Below are 14,986 nucleotides of genomic sequence, written 5' to 3'. Positions count from 1 at the left end.
TTAATCCCTGACATTTTTCAAACAGTTCTCATCAGGTCTCTTGAGAATTATGTAGCACTTGGGGGCAAAGATGCAGCCCAGGAGCCCTGCGCTGGAGGCCAGGATGGAGAAGACCTCCACGGCCACCATGACCTTGCCCTTGGTGCTGTGGTACACAGGGAGGAAGGTGAGCCAGACACTGCAGAACACCAGCATGCTGAAGGTCAGGAACTTGGCTTCATTGAAGGTGTCAGGCAGGATCCTGGCCAGGAAGGCCATCGTGAAGGTCCCCAGGGCCAGAGAGCCCAGGTATCCCAGGGCACAGTAGAAGGCAGTGACTGAGCCCTTGTTGCACGTGATGATGATGTGGCCATGTTCAGAGTGTGTGTCTGTGTCCACAAAGGGAGGAGAGGTCCCCAGCCAGACTCCACAGAGAGTCAGCTGGATGAGGGAGCAGCTGGGAATGATGAAGTTAGGTGCCCCTGACACCAGCCACCGCCTCATCCTTCTCCCTGGGGCAGCGACCGTGAAAGCCAGAATCACAGTGACAGTTTTGGCCAGGACCGTGGATACGGCCACAGTGAACACCAGTCCAAATGTGGTCTCCTGCAGGATGCAGGTGGCTGTGCTGGGACGGCCAATGAAGAGCAAAGAGCAGAGAAAACAGAAGGTGAGGGAGATGAGCAGGATGTAGCTGAGAGCCCTGTTGTTGGCCTTGACTATGGGGGTGTCTCTGTGCTTCACAAAGACCCCAAGGACAGCAGATGTGAGTGCAGAGAAGCAGAGAGCCGTGCAGGCCAGAGCCTACCCCGGGGGTCTTCATAAGCCAGGAAGGTCACAGCCTTTTGGAGACAGGTGGTTCGCTCCGTGTTGGCATACTGACGAGCTGGACACTTCACACACTGGTCCATGTCTGGTGAGAAATGCAGAGTGTCATCAGTCCTGGGTCAGTAATTCTCTTACTCTTAGGCCCTCTCAAAGTAGAGGACTGAACAATCTTAGCCAAAGTGTCCTTCCTTGTTGCTTTGGATAGTGAATGAAAGAGCTGTGTGAGGAACGATTCCCAGTCAACACTCCCCATCTTCTTTACGGTTTGGAAAACATAGCTATTGTTTCTTTCATCCAATACCTTGCATTGCATGTTCATGAGACCATCTTCCTTATCTAACAAAAAGCCATACCTACTTCTTAGTGTGTTCAAGATACAATAATGAACTAACTTTGAGCTCAGAGTTCATGAAAGCACACATTTACCATTACCACTTCTGGAACCCAGGAAGTTCAGGCTGCAGAGCTTCTTGTCCATGGTCTGACACAGGCTCTCTCTGTTGCAAGGAAGGTGGCTATTGCTGTGTCCCCACCTGACTGTGAGTGCAAACTCCCCAGGCCTTGGTTATGGTAGCACTAATCTTATTAAGGAAGGTGGAAACCGCCTGATCCTACACCACCCAAAGCTCCACATCCTCATCCCATCACCTTAGGGCTAAGTTCCAACATATGGATTTGGGAGGACATAAAACACCTGCCTCTCTCCCCAAATATGGTCTGGATAAGTTTGTTAGACCATCAGAAGGAAATGAATGGCTAAGTCACAAGCATCTAGAGATGACAGTACTCGATTTCACGGGGAGTGAGTCCTCCCAGCCCAAAGCTGCAGTGTCCACCCAGAACATGCAGGTGTGGAGTGGACGGCATGGCGCCCGCAGACCGGCTGAGACAGCCAGCCCCGCCACCTTCCAGGTGCTGTGTCTTTCCAGCCAGGGACAGGCCTTATTTGTCCACTTCTTCAGTCTTCTTTCATTCTTCTCAGTTCTTTCAAGATTTCCATTAAACTTATTTCTGTATATTTCACAAGCTTAAATGTTGTGTTATCTTTTAAATTTTCTTTTTTGAGAACAACGAGATGAGTAATAGAAACAAGCAGTTTGCACCCAGGAAATAGAAAGTCCATTCCCACCAAAATAAATGACTAACTCCTTAATTCATTTGGATTTTTTTGTTCATGAAACAATATCATCTGAATGAACACCGTGAGTCACTTCCTTTCCAATATGGTCTTCCTTCTGCCTCAGTCCTCTGGGACCAGCTGTGGGTAGGACTTGGTGTGGGGTCCAGCAGGTGTAGCGGTGTGCGTCCTCGTCCTGTTCTTGTCCTCAACCTGACCTCGGGTGCACTGTGCCTGCTGTGCTGTTCTGGGACACTCTTGGTAGGATTTAAACCCATCTTTCTTACTCCTGTGCTAAGAGTTGTTTCTCTGGATTTAGTATAAAAGGAATGGGAACTGCATTTTATTAACCGTTTGCAGGTGTTTGGTTATAATTTGTTTCTTTTTCTGGGACTCTGTTTACTTCCATTGTATAAACCAGTTTTGGTCATGATATAGTCCTTTTCTAAAATATGGTGGGATTGCTTTTCTTTTCTTTTCGTTTTTAATCATATGTGAATTTCGTTCAAGGAGAGTGGCTTGTATGTTTCCTTTCTTCTAATGAGCTTTTCAGTATTGACAACAAAAGTTAACCTATTAGCATAAAGAAATTCAATTTCCCTACTCCTTTGTATATCTTGCTTTTATCTGTGCATATTAATTGTGTATTTTAATGAGATTCCCTGTGATATTCCCTCATATGCATGCAGTCTGCAGGAACTGGATCCATCCACCCTTCTTCCATCCTCTCCCCTCTCACTCCAGGTAACCATCCCAGTTTCAAATAGTCACTGTTTCATTTTCAGGTCAAGTTTGTTTCTTGTTTTTTTTTTTTTTTTGGTTTCCACATATGAGAGAGGAAATGAGAAATGAGATGCTTATTTTTCTGGGTCTGGCTTATTTAATGTAACATGAAGTCCTCCTTCTCCATCTATTTCCTTCTAAGGCAGGATTTCCTTCTTCTTTTTGTCTGAGCAATATTCCACTGTGCACGTGTACCACATTTTCATTATCCATTCACACGTTGATGTGTGTCTGACTCCATATTATGGCTATCATGAAAAGTGCAAAACATGGGAGTAAAAATATCTTTTAAGCAAGCTAATTTTATTTCCTTGTGCATGTGCTCAGTCCTGGGGCTGCTGGATCATATGTAGTTCTTTCTTAGGTTTTTGAGAAAACTCCATTCTGTTTTCCACGCTGGCTGTTCTCACGTACTTCCTGCCGACAATGGATAAGTGGTCACTTTCCCGGCATCCTAGCCAGAGTTTGCTGTTATTCATTTTGGATAATCCTACTCTAACTGGGGTGAGGTGGCAGCCCGTTGCCATTGTGATTTTCACTTCCCTGAGGTTCTGACTAAGTGGCTGCTGTGTCTTGAATGTTTGATAGCGTTCACCAGTGAAGTTGTTAGCCACAATAAAAATGTGTAAGAGTTTTTAGACAATAGTTCATGTAAAACATTTTAAAACACTTCTAAGACATAAATATGGGGTTGTTCAGATTATTTCTTGACATCTTTGACAATCATTGTTGACACTGCAACTTTTCAGGTTGACTTAAATCTTCACGATGCTAACAATTCTTGGTAGACCTTTATAGAGGACCCACTTTCTGTCTGGTGTTTGAAATTTTTCTTGAAAGAGAATTAGTCTTTCTCACATAGTTGGTATTTTATAACCCCTGGTCTGTTTAGAAGAGTATGTTTAAATTCCCAAGCCCATAGGAATTGAAGCTGGTGGGAGCTGTGCACACGAGCCAGCAAATAGCTTACCATATACTGATTGTGCAATAGAGAACCTTCACTCAAACTGCTCATTTACTGGACGATGTTGTCAGAATAAGTATACTTTAAATCAACTGAAATAATGTGAAATGTGTTACAGATTAGGCTACATATCAGTCACAAAAAGTAGAAAATCCCCACTCCAGACTACGTTTTCCTGTATCACCATTTAATGTCAAATCTGAGCAGCTCAAAGTAGACTTGTGTTCCTTTTTCACATCCTCTCCCAACACTCACAACCACCTTTTTATGTGAGGTTGCACTGTGTATGTTTGTTAAGTTCTCTGGCTATCAGATGAAGTGGTGACTCCCTGTAATTAGCCATTTCTAATACTCCACCAATTCTTAGTGCACACTCAGTGATCATCATTAGTAGACACTACACCACTTTCAAGAAGTCCATGCCAACCTTCAAGCATGTAGATGAAATCACCCATGACACACTAGAATTTTTGTGATTGCTTCTAGTGCAGTGTAACGGATATCTTGAGTTCACCTCTCTATGTGCTGTTTCTCACTCAGGTGAGCTAGGGGAGAGCAGGAAGTACAGCCTACTTACTGGGAGTACGCTGTACCATAGCCATTCTACATGGCAGCACTATTTACTCCTCAACTGAAACACAACCTTTCTAAGCACCTGCCCTGCATCAAGAACAGTGCTGTGTACTGAGAAAGTAAGGCTATGCAAGACCCTCATCTTCAATGTGATCCAAATGTACCTTCAAAGAAGCTGAAAGTGGAGACATATAGCACTATGTGTTAAATTCACAGGTGGAAATGAAACTTAGGCTACTGTTCGGTGTCAAAAGACATTTCCTGGGACTACACTGTGTGAGGTGGGTTTAGAATGCGGAGTCAGAGCATGTGGTTCAAGGGACAGGAGGTTTATTATTTCATGGGGTGGTACTATTGATTATCACACCTGAGTTTTTAACTTAAGCAAGGAAGAATTTTGTCCCTACATTTCTCTTCCATATGAATTGGAAGTTCCTTGCGTGGTTTGGGGGATACAGCAGATCTCAGGAATTTCTCCTAAGGCATGCACTCACCTGTCTGGTTGGAAATCTCGTCCTCTGGGCAGGGAGTGCAGTCAAAACAACAGGCAGGCTTTCCCTCCTGAGGGGACTTCCTGAATCCAGGTCTACAGCTCACACTGCAGGCTGAGTTGGGAGTCTAGGAAATTCAAATACATGTTGGCAAGAGAGGACTTTGACCCAGTCCCATAATAACTGTAATGCTTTAGAGTATTGGACCACTAATAAATATACTTTGTGGGCTGGGGATGTGGCTTAAGTGGCAACGTGCTTCCCTGGCATGGGCGGGGCCCTGAGTTCGATCCTCAGCACCACATAAAAATAAAATAGAGATGTTGTGTCCATCAAAACTAAAAAATAAATATTAAAAAATTCTCTCTCTCTCTCTAAAAAATAAATATATAAATAAATATACTTTGCATATACCTACCCAAAATTAATTGATAAAAAAGACTAACTACATGGCAAATGTGATACATATGGACATTTAGAAACCCATGGTCAAATGTACATGTTTGTTTCCCACCCATCAAAAAGTCACTAAGGAAATCTTGGAAGGTGAAATATGATGGAAAACCATCCAGATGTGGCCATTTACTCACCTCTGGAGAGCCACATGACCCATCATATACTTTTGGTTCTCTAAGTGTAGTGCAAAGAATCATGATCAGGATCAACCCACCTGTGTATCTCCTGTGGCCCACTCTATCTTGTCCTCAGATAGAGACAGTTGTTGTCCCTGTGGTAAATAAGAGGAAAATGTTCCAACTTTCACCTTATGTCCAAGGCCTTCCAGAAGATTCCAAAAGTTAAGAATGTCATACTCTCTGTCCAATTGTCCTTTCTGATTCATACTCACTGGGTCCCCTGCAGGATTGTTAAATTTGATGTTCTTCAGAAAGGGGTGCAGCTGAAAGAGAAGCACCAAGTTAGGAGAGGGATCCAGAGTTAAGAAGAAACCTGGATTACAGAATGCTGCACATTTTCTTAAATCCCTTCCTAAAAATTCAACTTAATTACAGGCACATGATGGAGTACAACATGGACATGGTATGAATTCTGACTGGTATGGTTAGAGTGTTTCTACAGTATCGGTCAGGCTCAGGAGGAGATGCCCAAACCCAGGCACACCTGCATGGTCAGTGGGCATGCTATTCCACACCCGTTTCCTCTCCTGGGCCTCAGAGCACCTGTCAGCCAGGTCAGGCCACCAGAGCCTGAAGTGGTGCAGAATTGCATGAGATCCCTTCTGCAAACTGTCCATTGTGCCCAGCGTCCTCCAGGCAGTTAGGGAGCTAGTTCTCTGCTTGTCAATGAAGGGCATCCTGGAAGGGGGCTTCTCCTGTTGAGAGCAGTGGGCGGGCAGGACATTGAGGCGCTCTCTAACTGAACACGGATCTTCATTCCTAGCTCCTTTCCCCTGGCCAGCGGCATCTGGTTCTTGCTTGCCATCCAGGCCCAGATTTACCTGCTGGCAGTGACAAGAGTACAGAAGTGCTTGTGTTTGGGGAAAGGATCCTGACTTCTTGGTTGGAGCCCTGTGGAGCCCTTCAAGGATGACGCCTTGGTGAAGTTCACACCACCCAATTGGAGACATTACCTGCCAGGGGGAGAACACTGGTTCTTTCCCATTCTTCATTGGTTGCCCATCTACTTGTTGAAGGAGCATCTCGTGAAGGGTGTGGGCCACGGCATAGACAGCATTGTATATGTTGTAGCTCCCGTCACTCACGGCCATGTCAAAATGGTGCCGTGGTAACCATGCCAAGGAGCCTTTGGAAGAACAGCTCTCCAATGTTTTACATTCAGACTCTGAGACTGAGCAGTTAAAATGCATCCACCACAACCTAGCAAGGAATGTGTCCTCTGGGTACTTGGCAGGATTCGCTGTCTGGATAAAATGTTTCAATCCAGAAATCTCCCCATGGTGGTGAGAAAAAATGAGTGCTCCATGGAATGGGTCCAGGATGAAATGTTTCTTACTATTGGTAACATCCCATTGTGAGGTGGTGACCCAAACTCTCTGTGTGACTACATTGTCCCATCTATTAAAACTCACAGCCAGCCAATCAAAATCCCAACGGCATTTCTTGTAGAAATAGAGAAAGCAATCATGAAATTCATATGGAAAAATAAAAGACCCAGAATAGCAAAAACAATGCTAAGCAGGAAGTGTGAATCAGGTGGTATAGCTATACCAGACTTCAAACTATACTACAGAGCAATAGTAACAAAAACAGCATGGTACTGGTACCAAAACAGGCGAGTGGACCAATGGTACAGAATAGAGGACACAGAAACCAATCCACAAAATTACAACTATCTTATATTTGATAAAGGGTCTAAAAGCATGCAATGGAGGAAGGATAGCATATTCAACAAATGGTGTTGGGAAAACTGGAAATCCATATGCAACAAAATGAAATTGAATCCCTTTCTCTCACCATGCACAAAAGTTAACTCAAAGTGGATCAAGGAACTGGATATCAAATCAGAGACTCTGTGTCTGATAGAAGAAAAAGTTGGCTATGATCTACATACTGTGGGGTCGGGCTCCAAATTCCTCAATAGGACACCCATAGCACAAGAGTTAATAACTAGAATCAACAAATGGGACTTACTCAAACTAAAAAGTTTTTTCTCAGCAAAAGAAACAATAAGAGAGGTAAATAGGGAGCCTACGTCCTGGGAACAAATCTTACTCCTCACTCTTCAGACAGAGCCCTAATATCCAGAATATACAAAGAACTAAAACAATTAGACAATAAGATAACAAATAACCCAATCAACAAATGGGCCAAGGACCTGAACAGACATTTCTCAGAGGAGGACATACAATCAATCAACAAGTACATGAAAAAATGCTCACCATCTCTAGCAGTCAGAGAAATGCAAATCAAAACCAACCTAAGACACCATCTCACTTCAGTAAGATTTGCAGCCATTAGGAAGTCAAACAACAACAAGTGCCGGCGAGGATGTGGGGAAAAGGGTTCACTTGTACATTGCTGGTGGGACTGCAAATTGGTGCGGCCAATTTGGAAAGCAGTATGGAGATTTCTTGGAAAGCTGGGAATGGAACCACCATTTGACCCAGCTATTCCCCTACTTGGTGTATTCCCTAAAGACCTAAAAAAAGCACACTATAGGGACACTGCTACATCCATGTTCATAGCAGCACAATTCACAATAGCAAGACTGTGGAACCAACCTAGATGCCCTTCAATACATGAATGGATAAAAAAAATGTGGCATTTATACACAATGGAGTACTCTGCATTAAAAAATGACAAAATCATAGAATTTGCAGGGAAATGGATGGCATTAGAGCAGATTATGCTAAGTGAAGCTAGCCAATCCCTTAAAAACAAATGCCAAATGTCTTCTTTGATATAAGGAGAGTAATTAAGAACAGAGTAGGGACGAAGAGCATGAGAAGAAGATTAACATTAAACAGGGACGAGAGGTGGGAGGGAAAGGGAGAGAGAAAGGAAATTGCATGGAAATGGAAAGAGACCCTCAGGGATATACAAAATTACATACAAGAGGAAGTGAGGGGAAAGGGGGAAAAATATAAGGGGGAGAAAAGAATTACAGTAGAGGGGGTAGAGAGAGAAGAGGGGAGGGGAGGGGGGGAGGGGGGATAGTAGAGGATAGGAAAGGCAGCAGAATACAACAGACACTAGTATGGCAATATGTAAATCAATGGATGTGCAACTGATGTGATTCTGCAATCTGTATACGGGGTAAAAATAGGAGTTCATATCCCACTTGAATCAAAGTGTGAAATATGATATATCAAGAACTATGTAATGTTTTGAACAACCAACAATAAAAAAAAATAAAAATAAAATAAAACTCACAGCCAGAAGAGACTCTGTGTCACCAAAAATGATAACCACACGTGCTGAGGATTTCATGATCCGGTTGTATTGTTTGTGAGCTCTTGTGAATACAACAGCATGGTGACTGGGATCATATTCACAAAGGCCATGCAGACTCCGTTCCTCTCCATCTCTCCTCTCACATCTGAGAGAAATCGAATGCCTTTCTCATCCTCTGAGATGATCAGCCCCACCCAGTTCCAGCTGAAATGAACCATCAAGGACACCACACCAAGGGCCAGAGTTGAGTCCTTGGGGGCCATCTGATAGAGAAAAGGAAACAGGCCATTGTCACTCAAGATGGGTTCAAAAGGCCCAAGGTGAGCTGAAAGGGAAGGACATGGAAGCCATGTGAGGAAGAGGATTGGCACCAGGCACCCTCTCAGAACTGACAGGTGTGGTACAACCTTTTTAAGTCGTATAAGTGAAGATTTTCTTGTCCCAGTGTTCTCATCAACTCCTACTTCCTCACACTATCCTATAAAAGAACTGACTCATCCCTGTGTTCAGGGAAGCCCTTTTATATGTTTCCCCCACTTCTCCCTGTATATTTCAAACCAAGTATATGTGATTTCCCTCCAGTGCTGGAGTATGCCTTGGAGACAACACACTTTGATAACAGGCATAACTCAGTCTTCTCCTGTCACTCTCTTTATTCCCCTGGCAATGGCACCAATAGATAATGGTTTCCTCTCTCCCCATCCCTCCCACCCTCACCTGTGGAAATCTGTAGAGCTGCAGCAGTGTTCAAATTTGGGCTGAAGATGTCCATGCCTGTCCTGTAATTACTGCTACGGACTTGCTCTCCTTTCTACAGGTGTAATTAGGGATGTACTTGACCCTTCCGGTAAGCCAAATTAAAGAACTCTCCATTGTCCAACGATCAGTGTGCAGGACACTATGGAACTCATATCCCAAAGATACGTTGGGTAAGAGATATGGGCTCCTGTTGATCTCTTCAATGGCAAAGACCAACGACAGGACATACTGGTAGTTCCTGGACTGCAACCTGCATAGAGGGCATAGAGGTCTTTAGGGATAAGACTCTAACAATGATTTTCTTCAAATCTAATACAGTGGTTTGTATATACTGAATGCTTGTCTTTGCCCCCTCACCCAGTTCATGTGTTGAAATCCTCCACCCAATGTGATGCTGTGAGAGCATGAGATCTTGGTGGGTAGTTAGGATGAAATAGGGTCATGAGGAGGATGTCTCTTATCAGTGTCCCTGGAAAGTCCAGAGGGCTTGCTATATGGGGGCACACTGAGAAGATCCTTGTCCATTCATGAATCAGGAAGCAGACCTTGACCTGACAACCAATCAGGTCATTCCTTGATCTTGGAATCCTCATCTTTGACAAAGGATGATTGTTGTTGAAGTCCCCCAGTATTTGGTATGCTGTTCTACAGCAGTGAAGCCAATAAGGGTGAAGGCCTACACAAGTATAATTATGGGAACAGTTGACCTTATCAGTTGTTTGAAGTCCTCACCAATCAGATCACAGGACTTCTGCTCCTCCCACTCTTCCTCCTCACCCCTCTATCTTGTCTTCCTTCCTCCTCTTCTACTTTTCTATTTTGGACTATAGTAAAACAGTTTATTATGTCAGAGAACAATGACAATTTCTTTGTGCTGGTTTGAGGCTTGTCCCATTATAAATGGGCCATTTTATTTATAATGCTGAATTTTGTCTTTATTCCATTTATTGAATAAATTATTCAATTATTCAATTATGTGATATTATTTTAGCCCTCTCTCCACCACTGATGTTTTGTGTTTGGAATTTGCCTGGTGTCTCTTTGTACTTTCTGCCATATCTTGACTTTGGAAGGTTCCATATGTTTTTTATTTCACATTTCTTTTTTACAAATAATTGACCAAAAATTGTGATTTCTCCTCCTATTTGTCAACCTGTATTTAACTGAAGAATTATTTCCATTTGGGATTTTAAATGTCATCACTTTTCCACATTATTTGTATTTTACATTGTATTTTCGTGACATGTGTTTTGCATTCCTTCTTTCTTTCTGCACACCAGACCACTCTCTCTGATGTAGATGCATTATCTCATCTGCTGTGTAATTTAGACTCTTTTATTTGAGCTGCCATTGAGACTTGTTATAAAATGGACATGCTTTCCTTTCCTTTTCTCCCTCTCCTCCTCCCTAACCTGGGGAAGGAAAACAGGATTACCTTTTTCCCATTTAGGCAGAGCACACACCATCACGGGGACCAGGCAGTTCAGATTTCAGGGATGGCAGGATCCAGGGAATGGCTGTCTCCCAAACTGGCACATGAATCCTCCCCCGACTCAGGGGACACTTGGAATGAATCCCTTCCTTAAAATCCCTCTGTTCTCCCTGATGGGCACAATCAGGACCTCTAGGACAGGAATCCCCCCGTGCTTCTCCTTTACTAGCAAAGCAATCAACCCTCCTTTTCCTTTTTCTAAAACAGTGTCTTCATTATTGAATTGGCATTGAGGACAAGGACCAAGCTTTTTGTAACTCTTCATAAAGACAATTGCTCACAATATAGCACAACTAAAAATAAGTACTAAATATTTATGTGAATGCTCAAACACATTTATCTTAAGGTGCAAAGTATTAAGGAAAACAAAATTCCCATAAATTGAAAATGTTAAGCTCAATAATATATTTTTATATGTAAACCATTAAGAAATATTCATTTGACTATACCTAACGACAGTAAGACCAAACATCCAAGACTCTCAGATTTTGACTGAAAAGTGCCAATACAGGGTTTATGTATATTGTTAATCTTCTTACTTTTTTACCAGAAATATATAATAAATTACAAATTAAGCCCTCCCAACAAGCCAGTGTGTATTTATATGTTTCACGTCTTATGCCTGTGTCAGTCAGTACTGTACAAAATACTTGAGATAATCAACCTAAAAAGGGAAGATGATTTATGGTTTTGGAGGGTTTAGTCTATGGTTGGTGGCCCACTGCTTATGGCCAAGGCAGCGCAGTACGTCATGACTAGAGCATTTGATGGAGCAGAGCACCCATCTCATGGCTGGGGCAGGAAAGAGGAAGGAAGAGGAAAGCCTGGGGTCCCACAACAACAGTACCCAAATCTCCTGTAGGACCCCACTGCTTAAAGCTCCCACAACCTGCCAAGCAGAGGACCAAGTGTTTAACACATTGCCTCTGACGACATCCCAGATCCCAGTTATAGCAATGCCCTTAACACAGAGGAATCCTGTAAGTATGAACAGGCTTCTCTCTTACCACCAAGCAAGTCCCCATCTGAGCAGGTTTCTAAGTCCCCAGGAGAGAGAGATCTTGGGTCAGCACAGAAATACAGTGAGCAGGCACATTTGAAATTCAGTTTGTTAAACCACACACTAAGGAGACTTCTCATTAAATACTGAAAATATTTTTAGCAGGTCAGTGTACAAACCAAAAATCATCTTCATGAAATTATTTTGAAAGGAAACAAAACCAATGATTCGAAAGTCATAGCCAGGTACGGAGACAGAGAAGGAGGGGAGGTCTGAGGCGGGTGAGAACGTCTGCTTGAAGAGAGAGAGGCTCAGCATTAAATTTCTTGAACAGAAGGTTAAAAAAAGAACACAAGAATGTGAATTAAACATAAGTGAAAGAGAAGAAAATTACGCAGGAAATAGTTGAGAATAAGAATGCAGATGAAAGTGAATGGTTGGGTCCAAAAGAAAAATAAACAGCAGATCTGGTACCTCAGAGAGATCCACAGGTAGACACGAATGTGAGGAGTCGAACGAGGAAAAGTGCTGTAGGAAAAAACATTAGCAACATTGTATAAAAGGCAGAGATTATGAGTGAAGTGACACAGGTCATTTAAAATCCATTCCTTTGATTTTAGAAAAAAAGGATTTTTTTCTTTCTTTTCAAAGGAAAATATAGTAACCTGAATATACTGAAATATGAACTAGAGAGCATGACACGAATAGTGCTGCATGGTTCCCACAGATGCTTTAGGAAATAAAAGTCCAAATATAAAATATACATCAGGACTGAATGGATTTACAGATAAATTATATCTGCAACTTGCGAACAGATAATCACTCTACCAGGAAACTCTCAAATAAAACAGAAAGTAAAAAAATAAGAAACATGTCTGTATTTTTTTTTGTATTTTTTTTATTGGTTGGTCAAAACATTACAAAGCTCTTGACATATCATATTTCATACATTAGATTCAAGTGGATTATGAACTCCCATTTTTACCCCAAATACAGATTGCAGAATCACATCGGTTACACATCCACATTTTTACATAATGCCCTATTAGTAACTGTTGTATTCTGCTACCTTTCCTATCCTCTACTATCCTCCCTCCCCTCCCTTCCCCTCCCATCTTCTCTCTCTACCCCATCTACTGTAATTCATTTCCCTCCTTGTTTATTTTCCCATTCCCCTCACAACCTCTTATATGTAATTTTGTATAACATTGAGGGTCTCCCTCCATTTCCATGCAATTTCCCTTTTCTCTCCCTTTCCCTCCCACCTGATGTCTCTGTTTAATGTTAACCATTTCTTCCTGCTCTTTCTCCCTGCTCTGATCTTAGTTGCTCTCATTATATCAAAGAAGACATTTGGTATTTGTTTTTTGGGGATTGGCTAGCTTCACTAAGCATAATCTGCTCTAGTGCCATCCATTTCCCTGCAAATTACATGATTTTGTCATTTTTAGTGCTGCGTAATACTCCATGGTGTATAAATGCCACATTTTTTTTAATCCATTCATCTATTGAAGGGCATCTGGATTGATTCCACAGTTTAGCAATTGTGAATTGTGCTGCTATGAACATTGATGTGGCAGTATCTCTGTAGTATGCTCTTTTAAGGTCTTCAGGGAATAGTCCGAGAAGGGCAATGGCTGGGTCAAATGGTGGTTCCATTACCAGCTTTCCCAGGAATCTCCATACTGATTTCCAAATTGACCGCACCAGTTTGCAGTCCCACTAGCAATGTACAAGAGTACCCTTTTCCCCACATCCTCGCCAGCACTTGTTGTTGTTTGACTTCCTAATGGCTGCCAATCTTACTGGAGTGAGATGGTATCTTAGGGTGGTTTTGATTTCATTTCTCTGACTGCTAGAGATGGTGAGCATTTTTTCATGTACTTGTTGATTGATTGTATGTCCTCCTCTGAGAAGTGTCTGTTCAGGTCCTTGGCCCATTTGTTGATTGGGTTATTTGTTATCTTATTGTCTAATTTTTTGAGTTCTTTGTATATTCTGGATATTAGGGCTCTATCTGAAGTGTGAGGAGTAAATATTTATTCCCATGATGTAGGCTCCCTATTTACCTCTCTTATTGTTTCTCTTGCTGAGAAAAAACTTTTCAGTTTAAGTAAGTCCCATTTGTTGATTCTTGTTATTAACTCTTGTGCTATGGGTGTCCTATTAAGGAATTTGGAGCCCGACCCCACAGTATGTAGATCGGAGCCAACTTTTTCTTCTATCAGACGCAGAGTCTCTGATTTGATATCTAGCTCCTTGATCCACTTTGAGTTAACTTTTGTGCATGGCGAGAGGAGGGGATTCAGTTTCATTTTGTTGCATATGGATTTCCAGTTTTCCCAACACCATTTGTTGAATATGCTATCCTTCCTCCATTGCATGCTTTTAGCTCCTTTATCAAATATAAGATAGTTGTAGCTTTGTGGATTAGTCTCTGTGTCCTCTATTCTGTACCATTGGTCCACCTGCCTGTTTTGGTACCAGTACCATGCTGTTTTTGTTACTATTGCTCTGTAATATAGTTTGAAATCTGGTATCACTATACCGCCTGATTCACATTTCATGCTTAGAATTGCTTTTGCTATTCTGGGTCTTTTATTTTTCCATATGAATTTCATGATTGCTTTATCTATTTCTACAAGAAATGCTGTTGGGATTTTGATTGGCATTGCATTAAACCTATAGAGAGCTTTTGGTAATATCGCCATTTTGATGATGTTAGTTCTGCCTATCCATGAACAGGGTATATTTTTCCATCTTCTAAGATCTTCTACTTCTCTTTTTAGGGTTCTGTAGTTTTCATTGTATAAATCTTTCACCTCTTTTGTTAGGTTGATTCCCAAGTATTTAATTTTTTGAGGATATTGTGAATGGAGTGTTTTTCCTCATTTCCGTTTCAGAAGTTTTGTCGCTGATATACAGAAATGCCTTTGATTTATGCGTGTTGATTTTATATCCTGCCACTTTGCTGAATTCATTTATTAGTTCTAGTAGTTTTTTTTTTTTTTTTTGTAGACCCTTTTGGGTCTTCTAGGTATAGAATCATGTCATCCGCAAACAGTGATAATTTAAGTTCTTCTTTTCCTATTTTTATGCCTTTAATTTCTTTCGTCTGTCTAATTGCT

At 41.9% G+C, this 14,986-nt stretch overlaps 1 protein-coding gene across 1 annotated transcript; it reads right to left on the bottom strand.

The window, feature by feature from the left end:
- On the bottom strand, positions 1-14,095 carry LOC143401505 (vomeronasal type-2 receptor 116-like). Its single transcript, XM_077105921.1, is given in 9 exon segments — positions 1-785; positions 788-892; positions 4,739-4,862; positions 5,406-5,633; positions 6,324-6,754; positions 8,550-8,696; positions 8,699-8,928; positions 9,320-9,609; positions 14,072-14,095. Coding segments are annotated over 7 exon segments (1,992 nt in total). The 5' UTR covers positions 8,871-8,928; positions 9,320-9,609; positions 14,072-14,095.
- Positions 14,096-14,986: the final 891 nt, after the last annotated feature.

Source organism: Callospermophilus lateralis, chromosome 1 (assembly GCF_048772815.1).
Source record: "Callospermophilus lateralis isolate mCalLat2 chromosome 1, mCalLat2.hap1, whole genome shotgun sequence".
Taxonomy (NCBI): domain Eukaryota; kingdom Metazoa; phylum Chordata; class Mammalia; order Rodentia; family Sciuridae; genus Callospermophilus; species Callospermophilus lateralis.
The sequence above is the reverse complement of the archived record's forward strand: the minus strand, read 5'-3'. Positions and strand labels throughout refer to the sequence as shown.